Source organism: Cinclus cinclus, chromosome 6 (genome assembly GCF_963662255.1).
Source record: "Cinclus cinclus chromosome 6, bCinCin1.1, whole genome shotgun sequence".
NCBI classification, from domain to species: Eukaryota; Metazoa; Chordata; class Aves; order Passeriformes; family Cinclidae; genus Cinclus; species Cinclus cinclus.
In genome coordinates, this window is record NC_085051.1 from 24437115 (window position 1) to 24455796 (window position 18682).

General features: G+C 47.8%; 1 protein-coding gene across 1 annotated transcript in view; it reads right to left on the minus strand.

Moving 5' to 3' along the window:
- The window catches only part of CREB3L1 (cAMP responsive element binding protein 3 like 1), a 42855-nt gene that overhangs the window by 17063 nt on the left and 7110 nt on the right, over positions 1-18682 (minus strand). Inside the window, exon 2 of the mRNA XM_062495010.1 lies at positions 1693-1921. Coding sequence (XP_062350994.1) covers positions 1693-1921 — 229 coding nt within the window. The remainder of the gene's footprint in view (positions 1-1692; positions 1922-18682) is intronic.

An 18682-nucleotide genomic window follows, 5' to 3' on the forward strand; every position in this document is an offset into this window, starting at 1 on the left:
CTGCAGAAAAGCTGGGAGAAAGCTGATAAAAAGCAACCCTCAGCCAGCTCCAAGCCTAGACAGAGCAGGGGCATTCCTGAGGAGCTCTGCAGACTGAGCAGAGCTTGTTTAATGTTAAAGAAAAACCATTTCTGGGTAATTAATTGGAACTGAATGTCTAAAAGGACTGAGACTGGATGGAGCTGTGCCAAAAGGACTGCACAGTGTTGCAAATACTGGACCTGACTCAGGGTTTCACTAGAATATGACTCACATGCAATTATGAGCCAAAAAGCCCTAGAAAGATGAGCTGAATTATCTAGCTGCAGGACTGGATGCATGGATACTCCTATACCTGCCATCATAATGCTAGGCCTTATTCCCTTATAAGACTGATCTGCACTCTCAGAGAGCAAGTGCCAGGCCCACCTCAAACTCTCATGGGTTATGGACTCTACCCCTGTGCTGGCCTCTGCCCAAAGATCAGTGTCACACTCCATTCAAGAGAGTCATGGTCTCTCCTTTGAGACATGACAGCTGAAGGAAGGGCATGTGCAGACACAGTGGAGAGAAGGAGAAGTGGTGCTAAGTGTCTCAGAGAGGAGTCCTTGAGATAGCTTCATGTAGGCAATCTTCATTTCACTGGTTTCTACAAATGCATTCTTTTGGCTTCTCTCATTCTCAAGTCTTATCTCCTCTTATTCATTTTCAAGGGCAAAACAAAGTTGTGTTTATTTGTTCACACTTTTTTTTTTCACTTTTTTTTGTTACTTGCCCCCTCCAAGACTATACTGGGGTTAAAACTAAGAAAAAAAAATGCAAATTTAAAGCTTTTTTGGTACTAAAGCAGAGCTGCTTGGTCTGCCATAAACCTGTCTCCCATCATCTCTCTGAGACGCCCCTAAGGAATGTGGCAGATGGTTGTGCCTTTTCAAGGACCAAAGAGGTAGCAGAGGTCAGCCTTCTCTCCTGCCTTGGTGTTTGTACCAGAAAGCTGGGATCATTCCTACTCATGAGAGGGAAGCCTCTGTCCTAGGTCTCACTGTTGCTCAAAGGAATAACTGTCTTCTGTGTATACTGAGCCTGTGCCACTGCTTTTTCAGGCAGCCTGGTGTCCATCAGCTGTTGGGACACCCACACAATCCCACAAATTACAGGACTCTCTGCAAGCACAGCTCTAAAAATACCCAGCCATCATAAATTATCCTGAAATGAATTGTTTTAAAAATAAGCTTTGAAATGACTATTCCTCTCTGTCTCTTGCTGAAAGACCTGCTGGTAAAGAAGCCACTTAGCTTTCCACATGTACCAGCACTGGTTGCAGCCAGAGACTCATGCTTCCTACGTGCAAGCCAAAACCCTGCTGCCTGATGCCAAAACGGAGCTGGATCTAGGGCATCCACACCCAAGTTTGCAGGGTCCTAAAAAGACATTGCTGATTGCTTGCCAGAAGCTGGCAGCACACTAAACCACAGCCAATTATCGTCCTCGTAAATAACAGTAAGCCCAGCAAAGGAGTAATGTGGCTATCAGAGCACAAATGGGGAAGGGGAAAATGTGGGCTGTATTTGACTACAGCAAATCAAATTCTTCCTCGGATTAGCCATGTGCAAGTCCAAGGAACAGCCAGTTTGTCCCTATATATGAAAGCCAGCAAGAGCCACTGCTAACAGATGTGCCCAAAGCTGTGCAGTGTGCACATCTCATGCTCACCGCTAGCATTATCTTCAGTCTTGACAGGCACGAGGGGGCTCTGGGGAGCAGAGTCTCCACTGAGGGAATAGCTGTGCTCTGCCTGGATGCCTGGGGTGGGAGGATCCAGGTCCATGTCCAGCAGAGGGTTCTTCTCAGCCAGTACTGGGTCATCAAAGAAACTGCTGAAGAGGTCATTGGAGAAATCCTCCATGTTGTCAGAGAAGTGATCCAGGTTCTCTGAGAAATGCTGAGGAAAGACAAAGGGAGAAAGAGCATTAGTGTCAACTCCAAGGATCTGAAAGCCTTCCTCTGTACTGAGAGTCAAACCTCAGCATCAGCCCTTTTTCATGACAAAAAACAGTTCCTATTCTTTGCCTGCATCAGTCTGACAAAAACACCTTGATTTAAGATAGAAAGGGATGTGGTGCCACTGCAAGTTTATCCATGCCACAAACATGCATGAAACTTTTCTACATTATCTTATCTCCCCCTTCCTTTGTGAGTATCTATTTGTCTTCCAAACATCATCTCACTGTGACAACAAAAATAGAGAACAAATAGACAACAAATAGAGAACAAGTAAAGAGATTCCTGTGATGATAAAATGTAAGTGTGGCAGAAAGTCATGGTTTTCAGCACCTGTCCTTAATGACAGACACTTTTTAATGTTCTCTGCCAGCAGCAATAGGCACACTGATGCCCCAGAGAACATCAACCCAGATGCTGATTTCTATCAGAGAAAGAAGATCAGTTGGATCAACATAACAGGAAGGCCCCCTGTTGTATTTAATTTCCTCTGGGATTTAACAGCCCCTCTGTGGACCATATGAGGCTGTACTTCAGCCAGATAATGCCTGCAAAATTCAGCTCCTCGATGAAGTTTAAACACTACAGATGGGCTGTTAACAACAAACAATCATTCCACTAATCATTCCAGTAACAGTCAGTAAATCTGGCCAGTGCTGCTGCAGAGCTGAGCTCCTGATGCTACAGGGAACCTGCTTCCTTTGAGGCATATCCTCCTATTCAGAAGTCAAATCACTAACTTTTCCATTTGCTACAACAAAGCATTGGTTGGGCAGGGAGAAAAATTATGGCTGCCAAACACCAGCTGAAAAATTCTCCCATTTGTTGGCAGGTTGAGGCTTCTGGCTCAGGGAGAGGAAAGAAAAGACAGATAGATTCAAGTGACTATATTACACAGACAGAACTGTGTAACTTAAATGAACTGGAGACAGCTCAGCAGAGTCAGACTAGGTCTGTCCCCCCACCCCCTGCCTGGAAAAGCATCTTGGTGGGCAGAAAGGCATTGAAAGCAGTATACTGAAATACCAAAAGCAACAGGGTATGAATGAGAGTGGGAGAGACCATGTAGGTCCTAGAGTGGAGACATGAATGCCAATGAATTCCAGTGTGAGAGCTCAGCTCAGGAGAGAGCCTGGCTTCTAGAGAAGTATGGGGTGTGTGCAGTCCTTTCTTTCTCCAGTGCTAGGACTGAGGCAGGAGGTGGCCAGAGGACCCCGGATGCTGGAGCCTGTAGGTTCCTGCTCCTACCGGAAGGTATATTTGTTTTACCTGAGCACAGTACCACTCTGTCAACATTTCACTGGCTGTCAGAGCTTTGGGGTGAGGCTGGGGAGTGAAGTAGGCTCTAGATGAACAGACCCACACTTCCCACCAAGTGGGGGAGGGAGACGGTAAGCAGCAGCAATCTCAACATGACAGTGCCTTTCACCCCCCCAACATCATCCTTCAGCTGCTCTATTTAAAACCTCAGTTGCTCATAGAGCATGTTGGAAGTGGGGGTGGACTCCCTGCCACCTGCATTCTGCCTGACATGAAATTTCTGTCCATTCACTTCCTTCCTACTTGTCCTCTGAGTGCCTGGAGTGACAGCCCAACACACAACCATCCAAAGCCTCCCTGGAGACCAGGCACTGCATGTGTAGGATGGAGAAGGCACACTCATACTAAACCCTAGTGTTGAGGCCCTCCCTGTGATGTCTGGGCTAAAGTTTTCTCCATTTGTTCCCACAGCAGAAGCAGAATTGGCGGGTTAGTTTGGTAAAATCTACCCAGCCATTTCCAAGTTGCTTAGGAGCATTTTTGCACTCGAATCAAGTAACAGAAAACACCTACCATCTGTGGGGAGTGTAACTTCAGAGGATGGAACCTAACCCAGATGGAACTGGGTTAGATAGTTATCTAAAAAGCACTGGAAAACCAGGTTTTGTCCTATCCTACAGCATAGAAGGATAAAGAGTTTGGAGTCCTGAGCATTAACCCCAGAGAGTGCCTGCTCATGTAACAGCTGTTCTTTGTCTTGTGTTCTCTAAACAACACAAGCAAACACAGGATGTGAACACGATAGCCTTACGGTAAGGGCAAGAACCACAGAAAAGTGAAGTGATTAAGAGTACTGGCTGCTAATACACCACAACACAGCAGAGCTGAGCTCAAATCATATTTAGTATGGTGACCATCAAAACTAGAAACAGTTAGCCATGGAAGAGAAACAGAGCTGGACAGACAGCTGTGGGGAGAGCTGTCTGTGATGCCGCCACGTGCTCCCAATTTCTTTCACAACTCTGCATTAACAAAGGCAGAGTGGGATTGAAGAGAGTCAAGAAAATGCATTCATGCAGTAGTTACACAGATTATCTTTTAGTGGCATCCCACCCACATTTAGAACAATGATCCCTTGGTCAGTCAACAATCTCTCCATTGTTGAACAAACCCTACCTAGAGGGAAGAGCTTTATTCCAAAACTAAAAGAAATCCCCCCAGCAGCTGCTGAGGGGTGAGAGATGAGTAATGAGTGCAAGGGACTGTGTATCAGAGCTTTAACACAGGCACCAACATTGGCAGGAGTAATTTCAAGTTCCTGATTCTTTTAGACACCACAAAACAGACTTGCTACTGGAAGACCTTGCTGTCTGGAAATGAGGATGAAGGCACCACTGTTCTCCCAGAGGTGCAGGAGTTCATTCTCTCCCAAGAGACAGAAGGCTGCTGCACAGTAAAGGAAAAACATGGGTGATGAGTGGAGAATGAAACTTGCACCCCTGCCTGGGAACACAGAAATGTTGGGGCATTTACCCCTCTCTGGGCTTCTGGGTCTTATCCTCCACGGCAACTAAATACTGCCAAAGCCTTCTCATCAAAGCGGCCTGTTTCAGCTCTCACCACTCACACATATATCAATCCAACATCTCCAAATACAGACAGTGGAGAGAAGGGGGCTAGCCCATGAGATTGGCCATAACTGTGGTTATTATCAAAGGGGGCACCAAGGATCCAACACCCTCAAAGAAGGAGAGCACCCAGAGTTGACACAAAGCTGGAGACTGTTGTTTTACTCAAAGAAGATGGCAAGATGCAGAGGAAAGCAGAAGAAGGAAGGGTAAAGCAAACAAAAATAATAGCATGGCTTTGTAGCTGGCTATAGCCACAATGGAAACTATGGGACCAGCAGGAAGTCACCACATCCCAGGGAGACTACTGGGGCTCTTGGTTTGACTGTCCTCTCCTGCAGCCAACAGGTACTGTTAATTTTAGACTCCTAATTTGTTTAAGACAGCTGTGCGGGCAACAACATGGTAAGAAGAAAGAGTGTCCTCTTGTCAAGATCCAACTGTGATGGACTCAGTGAGGAGCAACCCAGAGTTTATTCTGGCTAGATGCCATCACAGCCACTACTAATTAGCTTAGATTGAGCCTGTTAACCCAGAATATGCAAATTTTGTCCTACCCAGCCTAATTTTGGGAGCTGCACTTATCTGGCAAAACTCAGAGAAAGCTTCAGCCACACTCTTCCTTTGCATGTGTGAGAGAGGCTTCAGGGAACTGGGATATGGTGACTCAGGGCTGTGTACATCACAGCAGCACATGGCAAGGTCAGTGCTCCAAGTTTCTGAGCAATGAAGAGAAGCAGGTTTATCACCTGACCAAATGGACAGTAGTTTTATCCTTGCTGGAATGGAAGGTGCTGGGTGGTCACTAACCCTCAATTCCCATCCAGGCTGGTGCCAGCACAGCTAAAGGCCTTCACGTGCTGCCATGAAATGACACGACTAGGCTGGGCTTTGGGGAGATTTTTGCAACACAATGACAGTGAAGGTCTCAGTAGACCAGGGAAGGTCCAAGAAAGAGTCCATGGAACTTGGGTGTGAATGAAGGTGGGATGGACAGAGATACACAAGCACAGCAGTCTCATCCTCTCACAGCTTCTTCAATGTGCCTTGAATGTGGCTTCCAACTCTTTGAATGTGCCTTCCAACCAGGCTGAGATCAGCCAGCTCCTGCCCCTCAGAAGATTGGCCAAGAGTTTCTAATTGTGACAATGAAGGACTCGGCAAGTCTGTTGAGATTCTCCTTTAAGATATTTCAAGTAGCTTTCACACAGATGGGTCTGGCTTTAGTGAGGGGGACCAGTCAACTGGGAAACTTGACCCTTACCATCCTGGCCTAGAGGGAGTGGGTGTGCAGTGTACTGGAGGAAAACAGTTTCCAGATGGGATACAAAGCTCACAGCATAGTCTCATTTTGCATTATTCGCCCCTGTTATCTTCCCCTCCCCTTCACACCCTCCTTCCTTCTCCTTCTAACTATGCTCCAAAGCCAAGAAATAGCACGAGATGTGTTTCCAAAGCTGTATTACCAGTGAGCGGTCAGGGAGGGGGCAGCCAAGGGACAGAAACGCAATGGCGAGGATGTGCTGGATTTCCTGATCCAAGCCTGATTTCTGGCTGCCCGTCCCCCTCAAACTCTAGGAGGACAGGAAGGCAGCACCCAAAGAGGATGAGCCAGTGTGTACAGGTATGGGGAGGCAACAACCTTTGCATCTCTAGGCCCTACAGAGAGCCTTAACCTGTTCTTGGTGCCACAGTAGAATCTGCTCAGGCTGAGGCCACCTCAGCCATGGGGAGAGAGTGAGAATCTGTCAGCTCCTGGCTTCAGCTCCCTCCCACTCCTGGTGATCGACATAGGCACTGACTCTTCCAAACATATTTCCACCACATGTTTTCATCCTGACCTCATGCTCAGGGTTGTCTAAATAGCACACTGTATGTGCGTGCGTGCACTTCTCATTCAAACACCCTTTCCTGTTGTACAACAGTTATCTTGGGAGCTAATGTAAGGCATCTAGCTATCTAAATGTAAGCTCTACACATACCCCCACCCAGAGCTGGTGTTAGAACTCTGGAGGCCCCAAGTAGAGACTGAAGCACTAAGCCTTTTCCCTGCCTGGTTGCACATGCCACATTCCTGTAGCCCAGTGGAACCATGCATGGCTGAGGAGGTGATGACTTCTGGATCCACTTCTCTGTACTCATCCTGGCTGCATCTGTCCCTCCTTTTCCCTTTCATGCTTCCATTCTTTGACTGTGACTTTTCCCTTCCCACCTCCAACTGAGCTGTTTGGACACAGTCTTCCTTCAGGATCAGCCTGGTTCTCACAGCCTCTCTCGTCCCACCACGGTCTCGCTCCAAAGAGAAAGCAGTGAGGGGCTAAATCCAGCTGGGCGGCAGCCCAGGCCCAGGAGACGAAAGGCCTTTGCAGGTTGGAGGTTCTGCTCGTGCTGGCAAGCAGTGAAGATGGGGAGGGGATTCTTCTGAGTTTTCTCTTTTCTTTTTGAAAATTTTTTCCCCTTTGCTTGCCAAGATAAATCTCCTGTCCCAGCTGTGACATCTGCATTTCCCTTCTCTGCTTTCACTAAGGAATGAAGCCCCCTGCACTCCAGCTGCACAGGCGAGGTTTTCTTTACATTCCAGGAAAGAAGAGCCCATACACTCCAGACAGTCCTTCTGCTCTCTTTAAAATGCAGAGGATTTTAGACCTTATGAAAGTGAAGCTCTCAACAGTGTTAATAAGATTCAGGCAGGATGGACAGATGCTGTGTACATTTTTCCACACAGCCAGTCAGTGCATGCGGCACCCCAAGGGGCACAAGTGATCATCCAACCACCCCTCGGCTGCCACCCCTCCATCCTGAACCCATACTGCTCTTGTACCTCAGGTATCACAGGTATGCATGGCTGCTCCATGCCTGGTCTGCTCAGGCTTCTGGTGTGCCTGAACAGCTTGCCCCTGCCTACCTGCTACCCCCTTGCTGTTGCTGCATCTCTGTGTGGAATGGCCAAAGCACCAAAGGCTAAAGTGCCTGTGAACACCACTGTCGTTCCCCTCCAGAGCAGGACAGCATCCTGAGCAGCAGCACCCCTGTCTTTCCCAGGCACTGCATCAATGCCCAAGTCACCTGTGACTGCTTTGAGCATCACAACCTTGGCATGTATGGTGGACCAAACACTCCAGAACCCCCCCCAGGATAGCAGGGTTTAACTCAACCTGATCTGGAACTAGGCCCAAAATTTGGTGTTATCTGTAGAATTGCAGAATCACAGAATCACTTAGGTGGGAAAAGACCTCTGAGATCAAGTCTAAGCTATGACTGAACACCATGTCAACTGGAACATGGCACCAAATGACACAGCCAGTCTTCCTTAAACACCTCCAGGGATGGTGACCCCAGTACCTCTCTGGGCAGTCCTTTCCAATGTCTAATCATCCTTTTTCTGAATAAATTCCTAATGTTCAACTTAAACCTGCAGTTTAAGACTACATCCTCTCATCCCGTCTCTAGCTACCTGGGAGAAGAGGCCGACCCGATTAGGCTACAACCTCCTTTCAGGTACTTGTAGAGAGTGATAAGCTCTCCCCCGAGCCTACTCTTGTCCTTGCAAGGCTCAGGCACAACTCGCTGTGGAAACCTCCTTCCACCGCGCATCCGTGCCAAGGGCCTGGATTTACAATTTCCAGCGCTAGGCGCCACAGGACCTAGGAGGGACCGTCGGCGGCCCAAGGCACAGCCGGAGGAGGGCGGTGGCGGGCGCGGCGCCCGGGCCGGGCCCAGCAGCGTCGGGGCAGCCGCGGCCGAGGAGCCGCAGCCCCTCAGGGCGGCCACGCGCGGGCTGTCCCGGCCGCGCGCACGGCGGCGGCGGTTTAACGGTCGCCGCGGCGCGCTTCCAGCGGCCCGCAGCCGCGGCCGCCCATTGGCCGGCGCTGCCGGGAGGCGGCCAATGGGAGGCGGCTGCCAGCGGCGTGGCGCGGCGCGCGGGAGGAGTGCAGGGTTAGGACGGAGCGGCGCGGGCCGGACCCGCTCATCCCGGGATGCCGGAGCGGGGACCGCCCCTGGGACATCGCTGCAGCCCCTCCGGCACACGCGGTTCCCGCGGCGTGCCGAAACCTCAGTGGCAGACGGGAAGGCTTAGTGATTTCACCCCCTCCTGCCCTACAACCCCCCGGCAGGGGGGACGAAGCCATCAGCGGACGGAGAGGGTGATGTTAAAAAACATGTGCGTAACACAGACCGTATGGAAATTCCGTGGCCGAAATTGCAGCCGTGTAATATTCCAGCTCGGAGTTCACAAGCCCGCAGTTCATTGGGGAGAATCCTGGGAGGCACCAGGCACAGGGGAAGGGCAAGTTAAGTCTTTAACTTAAATGATTCTGCCCCTGAAAGGATAAAAAGAAGCGAGTAAAAGGTATGTGGAAAGTTGAAATCTGCTAGCCTGTGAGTGGGTTTCCCAGCGGCCCCAACGGAGGACTCTTGAGTGCTGCTAGTCATGGACGCTGGTGTCTCCACGCCTGGCACTAGCGTGTTCAGCATAAATGGGATTAGCAGCCGGCACACAGCACCACGGGCAGTGGAGATGTGGGAGAGACTGGAAATGCCCTGCAAGGGGAACGACTGTGGAACAGCAGAGAACCCAGGCTGAGGTGATTCACAAGACAAGGGGCGTTGCAGCGTGGCCATAGCGGTGTGGCCATTGGCGTGCTGTCCCACCACCTGTGGGTGCCGGGTTCAGAGCAGATATGCATGTGCTAGGGAGGAGGGGGGAAATAGCCTCCCCGTGGGCAAAACAGGCTCCACTGGCCTGGGGTGGAAAGCGTGGTTTGCCTATGGCATGAGACTAGCTGAATCTGCAGAGACTGGAGCACCTCTCCTCCCAGCAGTGGCACCCTAGAGGATAAAAAGGAATGCCTCTGCTTTTCAGCATGCTTTTGCTGTGTGTATGCTACATATGCAATGAATGTCCCAAATTTCCTTTGGCTTACAACTGCCTTGCAGCTGACTTGGATAAAAAAAAATTAGAGCAGGACTTAAACCATACACAGAACTGGACACAGCTCTCTCAGGATTAAACATTTGGATCGGCTGCTCTTAACCCTCATTTGGCAGAAGATTTGGGGTAAATTTCTAGGAGTTTGTCAAAGGTAAATAAAAAGCTTATCCTGCTAGGGTTTTGGTTTTTTTTTTTGAGCTTGGAGAACTGAAGACACCTGCTTGCTACAAAACAAAGCCGCCCTTATTTCTAAGCCATTGTGGTGGCAGCTGGGCTGTGTTCAAACAGAGATGCGTAGGAGCTGTTCTCCATGGGAATGCAGGTATCCCTAGGCAAGCTGGCAGGGGTCTCTTCCTCTTTGCTCCTTCCCAAGCCAAGGTCAGTCTTTAGGCAGAGACTTCACACAAGCAGTAGCCCTTAGAGAGAGAAGCTGTATTGTCATCTCTGTCCCCAGATCTCAGCTGTCTTGGCTGAATTGATGCTTTGCCTGTTTGTGTGAACATGGCAGCCCCAGCTGCGTTTGCAGCAGGCTCACAGTGACACCCTAACTCCACACCATGATGGGGCATTCAGCTGCTGTAGCATCTGGGGGTGGGAGCTCATGTGAACTCTGGGTCCTTATGTGTGACAATATAAGCCATCATTTTTGGGAAGGCCCTATCTGCTATGTTAACCTGATCCACCTCCACCCAGGTGTGCCCTTGCAGAGCCCATCCACCCTTCCTCAATCCTCACAGAGGCACAACAGCCAGAACACAACTGGGTGTCCATAGCCATGTCTGCACACCCAAGGGATGCATCCCTAGCCCAGCCCTGCAAATCTAGAGGTGAACCTACCCTGGAAAAGCCTACATGGGTCTGCCTGGGCAGTTTAGAGAAAAGTTCTGCTTAATGGTGAGGGATGGATGATGTGACAGCAGGCAGGGCAAATGAAAAAAAAAATACTGGTTTATTCTGTGTGACTCTCTGTGAACAATACTCCCATGCTGATGTGAAACCATGTCACACAATCATCAAAAGACATTAAATGAAGCATGAACATTCAATACAATTAAAAATAAATTAGAGAGGTGCAACTGCTCAAGCCATTCACCAGTCAGTGGGATGGGAATGTTTATTCAATAACCAAAATAAATTGGAACAAATGCTACTCCACCATTTCTTCTATCTTTTTTGGAAGCTTCTGGCCCTGGCCAGTAAGGAGTTGAAGCTGCCAGATTTGGCAGATCTCTGCTCTTACACAGCTTGTCAGCCCCATGCCATTATGGGCCTTTTTTTCTGCATCTTGCAAGAAAGCAACAAGAAAGACACACTGGGAGATAGAGGAAATCTGCTCTGGGAGATAACCAGATAAGGAGGAAAGGTCTGAATTATCTTTACAATCATCTTCATTTGTCTCATTGAAACTGTTTCTCTTTAGTGCTCAGAGAGCAAAATCAGAGATAATTCACATTTTGTCCCCTGGCAGATCCCTGAAGACCCATAAAGAAAAGCACGCCTTGAAAGAGGAAGAGTTGTACTCTGTTCAAGTCCAGAAGCTGAGGCATGCAGCTAATACCAAACATTACTGGTGGCTTTCATTCCTTGGGCCTTTGTAAAGGGCATTTAACAGAGCAACTAAGTCTGGGCCAGCTGGTTTGTGACTCCAGGATGTGAGGGATTTTCACGTAAAATCTTGAGAGGGCAAGAGCTGGGACTCTCTTCAGTGGCCAAGCTGGGCAAGAATTGGGTTTTGCAAGCAGCAGACTGAACAGGGTCCTGCACCAGGACAGTTTTCAAAGCAATTCAACTTGGAATGCAGATTTCTGACCTTTTGCCAATATCTCAGTGGAAAATCTGTGCCCTAAGCAGCAGATAGGAAATTAAACTTCAGCTCCAATGCTGAGGGGGTACCATTTTCACCTCAGCAGTGGAGCTGCAAAAAACAGAGTCTCTGGAGAATGGGGAAATCCTTCCCAGGCCACAAAGAGCAGTAACACCTCTCAGACCATTTGTCACTGCTGGGGTAGCCCGCATTAACACCATCCTGGGGTAGAATGAATATATTATATTGGTGAACCAGGGGTAAAAGCCCTGCATTTCCAAAGATAGGGGTGGATGTCCAATTGGTCAGAGATCAGGCAGTCACTTCAACCATGGGATGAAAATCACAGCTGAAGACCCTCTCCTGGCTCTCCAGCTATCCCTACTTCAAGCTGGACTTCTCCACAACAAGGCCCAGCAGCCAAGGACCCTGTAGCTGGTGAAAAGAAGTTGAAATGTAGAGATGCATGGTATCATGTACTCAAGTAATGTCAGAAGCTCCTCAGAAGAAAAGATCCCATGTTCCTTTGAAGCCAGGAAACCTATTACACCCTGAATTCCTGCTGTGAAAGCTCCTGCATCAGAGATCAAGCAGACATCTGCACCCCAGCATTGGAGTGGTCTCTGCAGAAGCTGGTGGATTTGGGAATCCAGTTTCTGGACATCCCTGGACAAGGGAGATGATGGATAGCCTCATGGGTTTTAGGGCTTAGAAGAACCACTCTGGGTAATCAAATATGGTTCCTTACAGAGCTGAGTGCCTCCTGCTTCAAATTCATCATCTGCAACTGGGCTCAGTTTAAAGGCTCCAGATACATCCAGACCTTAAAAAAGCAACCAACTGTTGTAGAAGAGAAATACAGTTACCAAACAAATGAGTCACTGCAAAGAGGGACTCTCTACCTTAAGCCTCCAAAATGTTTTCTCAGGCTTTTTGCTCTTAGATCAACAAGTCCCTACTGTCATAGATATTCCAGAAAACAAATAAATCCAAGCCACCTTTTCACCTGTGGAGATTGATATGGCATGGCCACCTTGCCAGGTTCTGCAGGCAGGGAGAACTTGAGGAGTTAACTAGTGATGGCAGGTTGTAGTCATGTAGCTCCATGTTAGCAGCATATTCAAGGATTAAATTATCTTTCTGTGTAATTAATTGTTTTTATTATTATTTGTTAATAGATTTTAACATAATCAAATTTCAGGTGGAAGTGAGTGATTCCTGTAGCAAAAGAAGTTACAACCCTGCCATGGTGGCCAGTGCTATAAAGCAATACTGAAGACTGCGTGAGCCTTAGAAAATCAAGACAAAATCTACAGTGGTTTGGACATTATTTCATATAGGGCCTTATTTTGAAGATATATAATTCAGGACAAGAAGCAACCTTTCAGTATTCATCATGGTTTTATGTGCAACGAAAGAAAAAAGCATCACTGAGATCTTCCCTTTTTGTCCCTTAACCTTCATGCTAAGTGAATTTTCCCAAGTATGGTGTTCTCAATATACAGGAAACCTTTCACAAGTGCCCAATATATGTCCCAGCACAGATCCAGTTCCCTGCTCCTGCCTGGATCCTCACAGCATCAGGCCTTCTCATGCCAATCTCTTCCCTCATGCCTCTGCTGCTTGATTTCCCCCCCACCTCCACTTCACTCCTCCTTTGCCTTCCTCCTGTCTCTCTCCGAAAGGGTGCACACATCTGGCTTGCCTTTATTGTGTGATAAATCTCACCCTGCATCTTGGGTTTATTTTCTGAAAGTTTTGAATGGTGTCTTGGAAATGCTGTTGGACAATAGGAGCTCTTTGAACCCAGGCCAGCTGGATGGGACTCCTTGCATTGCAGCTGACATGCAGGCTTTGGCGGTCTTTCTCGACTCTTTCCTCTCTTCTCTTTACAACATTTGAGTTGTCCTCAAACTTTATTTTTGGAGTGGGCAATGCATTTCTGAGTATTTTCATCATTATATTATTATTAATTATGGTCATGACTATTTCTCTTTCTGCTGGCACTCTTGAGTGGATCTCATTTAATATCTTGGGTACGACTACCTTGGCCACAACCCACTCAAGCAGTGACTCAGAATCCCTGGCCTGTTCCCAGGAGAGATGCAAGATTTTTGCCAATTGGTTTAACAAGAGGCAATCATTTTCCAGAGCTACTCTCTCACTCAACAGAGCTGAGCTGGGTGGAAAAGCTCAGCTCTGTGGTTCCAGGGAGTCCATCCCTGGTGGACAGGCTGTCCCTGGTTTATTATGAAAGCAAAGCCCTGCTCCCTTCCCATGCAAACAGGATGACTTCTGAATCAGGCAGAAGTCATTCTCCACTGAAAATAATTTTGCTCCCTGGGGGGTCACTGCCCTCAATTTCCCCATTCCCAAGCCCCCGGAGGAAACAAAGCTAAGGGAGGCATGTGGGCAGGATGAGGCATTGTAAGGGAGGGAGTACTGGATGCTCAGGTCAAACTATTGCCTAATGTATCATCACACAGCTACCCACATCTTGAGTCAGAGTGGAGAATGGCATAATGTGAAGCAGGCCCTCATATTGCTGTGTTTGAGGCTTGCTTGCAGCAGTGGTACGTGGTAGAGAAATCCCATCTTCATCCTCAGAGTGTCTTAGACTTTCTCAACTATGCAGGAGGGTGGGAATTGCTCTGATCCTAAAAGCAGGAGGGGACCTAAGGCAAAAAAACCCTATGACTGTTTGCCCCTCTACACACTGAGTTTATGTAATGAAGAAGGCTGTTTTGTTCCTGTATTACTCCTGTGACTTAAAGAACTTCAAAGAGTGTGCTCTTAAGGAGGCAGATATGCAAATCTTCATTTCATATGCTAGGAAGGACCCAAGAAAAAAAAGATGGCTGGTCTTGGTGAGGTATGGCAGTATCCCACAGAATACCATGAGAAATTGAGTCAACCCTTCTGACTAGACTGCACTGCCTCCTGCAAATGGCACTGAGTGATGGAGGGAAGGGGATGACAGGCCTTCCACTATCAAGACTGGGTACTTGGCAGTGTCAGACCAGACCCTTCCCATCCTCCCTTCCTATGTGCTGGGAAGCCCACCTGCTTCACAGAGCAGTCAAGAGCCCTGGTGTTCTCTAGTGCTGGTATTTGTAAAGAGGGACTGAGGTCATCAGTTGCTTTTTACTCACATCTACCAAAGGGAAGAATATGTTGTGGGTCAAGTAAAACTCTCCTTCCTCCTGTCCTGCTGCAAGATCCAGCAGGGCAGGAAAGCCCATGGTCATCTGGGAACACTGGTCCTGCCAGCCCTCTCTGTGCTGGTGTTGAAGGCTGAGCTGGCTATGGAGCTCAGCCGCCACGGTCCAAGCACCAGGCAGAGGTGTCACTCTCTCTCCAGCTGCAGTATGGTGCAAACCACAGCTGGTTCCCTATGCAGGGTTGCCTCTCCCAGGCTGGCAGTCTGGCTGCAGCTGGCCTCCGCTCCCGCTGGCAGGGTGGCATTGCTGCTTCTGTTTGAGGAATGCAAACCGCCTGAGCTGCTCTTGAGGATTGGCCAGGAAAAGTCCACAAATAGCAACAGGAAATCAAAATGCCCGCTCCAGACATGCACTAGATACGAGGCCATCCAGCACAAGGAGAAAAATCAAAAGCTGGACAATGAAGATTACATCATGCTGTGGATGAACACGTGAGCCCATCCAGATGGGGCCATGCCAACAGGTCCAGATGGCTCAGGAATGCTAACTGCATAGCTACCTCTTTCATCTTTGGTTTTTCTTCCCTCTTTCTTTCCCTATTCTCCATCCCTTCTAGCATTTCACTCTTCCTCAGAATAAATAAATAAAACCTGACAACTCTGTGTAATTAAATTTAATCAAATATCAGAAAGGCATCTGAAACCAGTGGATGGGGAACTGGTCTGGACATGGGTCTGTGGCACTTGTAGGTATCAAAGCTGCTGAGTGACCTCACCACACTGTGGCTGCTGGGCTTGACAAAGTAATGTGTGCCTTCACCTCACCTGGGACTTCAGCTACAGGTGACAAAAGAGGAGGTTGCAAGGGCTGTTTGCATGGAGCCTGAAGCATGCAGGAAAATTAAGAAATCAGTATTGCTCCTGCTTTGCTGCCGCTCACCCCAGCTGCTTACAGCTGCCACTGACTGCTTGCTGTGGCTGCAGGTACAAGGGGAGAGAGAAAACAGTTTTGCTGTCCTAGCTAGCAGCCTCTACCTAGCTGGTACTAATTAGCAGCAAATAAAGGAGCACAGCAGCTTCTGTTCACTCCCCAGTACTGACCAGAGCAGCATCTGCTGCTACTCTACTCTCTCCTGGCATGATAAAAGAGCTCAAAACCATGTAAGAAAAAAGTGAAAGGTATGTGCTTTGTCAGGTCTGAAAAAGGGCTGCAGGCCATTTGTTCATTAATTATTGCTAATCCAGCTGCTGGACTGCTGCCAACTATATTTGACAAACCTGAAGAGCAGGAGAAGGATCAGAGAATGGAAAAGCAACCACTGCATCACTCCTTCTGATGGATGATGGTAATCCTAACTTTACAACAGGCTAGACAGTTACTGTGAAGAAAAGGCACCTCCAAAGAAAGGGAAAGCGCAAAACCATGCACTGAGCAGCCGGAAAGATTGACATGGGTCTTGAATGTCCTGATAGGGACTGATAAAGCCACAAAATTCTGGAATTTTCAGCTTGTTACCTCCTTCTCATTTACAAACCAGTGGAGAAATAGTTTGAGAGCCTGAGAACTCAGCCCAGCACTGACTATGCGGCAGTTTTGGGCAAAAATATAACAGGATGCTCACAGAAAGTTGCAACAAACTGATGGAGAAGTTAGGTTTTGTGCCTGAGCCAGGATCTGGTTGTACAGAAGAGGATAAGGTATGAGTACAGCCCATTCACTGGATTTATAAAGCACAAATTGTTTGGTTTTCAGTAAGGCCCAGAGTGGTCAGGCCAGTAAGAGCATGGGCCAAAAGTACTTTAGTTTAAATCCTGATGCTGACCAACACAGTCATTCATACTGACACAGGAAAGATTACTCTGGATTAGCCTGAAGTATCTGAGGTCAGACAGACATGTGCAGTCTGCAGGGATAAGGGACAGGAGAGGAATGAAGGATAGCTGGGGTATCAGTGGAGAATAGAACAGCCAAACTGAAAATGTGGCAAATATCATGTAGCTGCAAAGTCATTGAAAAAGAGTCCAACCAGAGAAGCAAAGCAGTAGCTCCTATGGACCTCTCCTGGCAAGTACTTACTAGCAAAACCCCACTCCAGTCTTGGTTTTTGTTAAGCTGCTTCACCCATTGATGACACTGCTCCTTTTCAGTAAGAATAAAGATGTCTACTTTTTTATAGTGAACAAAAGCTGCATCACTGCAAGTGACACCCTGAGGATCACACACTAAGAAACTGGCAGAGCCAGGACTAAAATACAGTTCTCCCATTCCCAACAACCTCACTGCAGCACTGTCCATAAAGACAGCAGAAACAACAAAAACAAACCAAACATCATTCAATTGGCAATTCAGTATTTGTGGCTCAACAGCACCTCATCAACTCTGAGAGTCTGCCTCATTTGCTTGGAAAGAAGAGCCACATTTCCAGCATTCCCTGGGCAAAAGACCTCTCAGATTGAGAGACTGAAAAGTCTTTGAAAGAAACCTTCCATCAACAGTCTTTACAAATGTCAGAGCTGGTTTCCTCCTCCCTGAACTGCCTGGCTTGCAGTCCATCCTCCTGGGACAGCAATGAGCTTAGCCAAAAGCACCTGCCCAGCTCCTTCCTTCAACTATCATGAATTTAGCAGAATCATTTAACATCAAGCTGCTCTGACATGCAACAATTAACTCCTGAGGCTCTGGAACTGGGTCCTCTTCTTCATCCTTGTCTCCCTTTACCTCTTTCCCGTTCTGGAGGGGAAAGCTCTCCTCCAAGTAGTGAGAGGGCTGCAAATATTGCAGAGCCAAAGCAGGTTCTCATGGTAGATCCCCTGTGCCTCGAACAGCAGAGATGGGTTATTCTTGAGCTGCAAAGCTCCCCCTGGATATGCCATGCCACCGAGAAGAGGAGCCACTTGACCCCATGACACTGTGGTGGGGAGCCAGCATGGAGGATGTTGTTTGGGCACGATCTAAGAAAGCTCACCTGCAGGAGGAATGCTGACAATCCAATAAGAATGTCCACATCCAATATAACATCCAGTTTTCTCCTGTGTAACACAGCTGGTGTCAGGCCCAAGTTGTAGTACTCCTCCAGCCTTAGCTGCCAGGTTCCCCCCAAGGGAGCCCTGACATCCCTGTTGGAGGGGAACTCCTGGCACAAATTGCTCAGCTGAAAGCATTATGTTTTGTGCCTATTCTAGGAAAAAAGCTAACTGCATTTTGAGCAGGCTTTGCTAATCGGGTCAGCCAGACTGACCTAAATGAACATTTTTCCTAATCAAGACAAAGTCACAGTGTACAGAAGCCAAAAGCAGCTTCGCTGAGGTAGTCAGGGGTGAGTTTCCTCTGGAACAGCCTGGACAGCGATCATAATAAATGACCTCACACAAGGTATCACCTTTGAGCTCTAAAGATGGTACTAATTACTCCAGTACTGGTTTAGATTACATAGCAGTTTCAAGGAGAATAGTCTTGCACAGTGCTGTGTGGGGAATTTTTGCAGTCTTAGAAAGTGAGAAGATAAAATAGGCCAAGAAAGAAAGGAGTGAAAGAATACATGGATATGTGCACTTCCAAGCTTCAAGAGACCTTGCTCTGGCTAATTAATGTGTCATAGTAAGTGTCAAGCATCTGTCACTTGGACACAGACCAGACCAGAGCAGTGCCACATGATTTCAAAGGCAGATAGCCCTGGACAAGTTTAAGAAAATAAAAGTCAAAGGAGAGATACAAAAAAAGAAAAGAAGGTGAATAAAGAAGTCAGAAAAGGGTGGGTAAGAGGATAAGGCTGGAGTGTTTGGGTCAGTTCAGGAAACTACAAGAAAGGAAAACTTTGATGTAACCATACAGGAAAGCAGAAGTAAAATTTGTTTTCTTGAGCAGCTGGAAATAAGTTAGATGTAAACACTGCATGGCAGACATGGGAAACAACTGG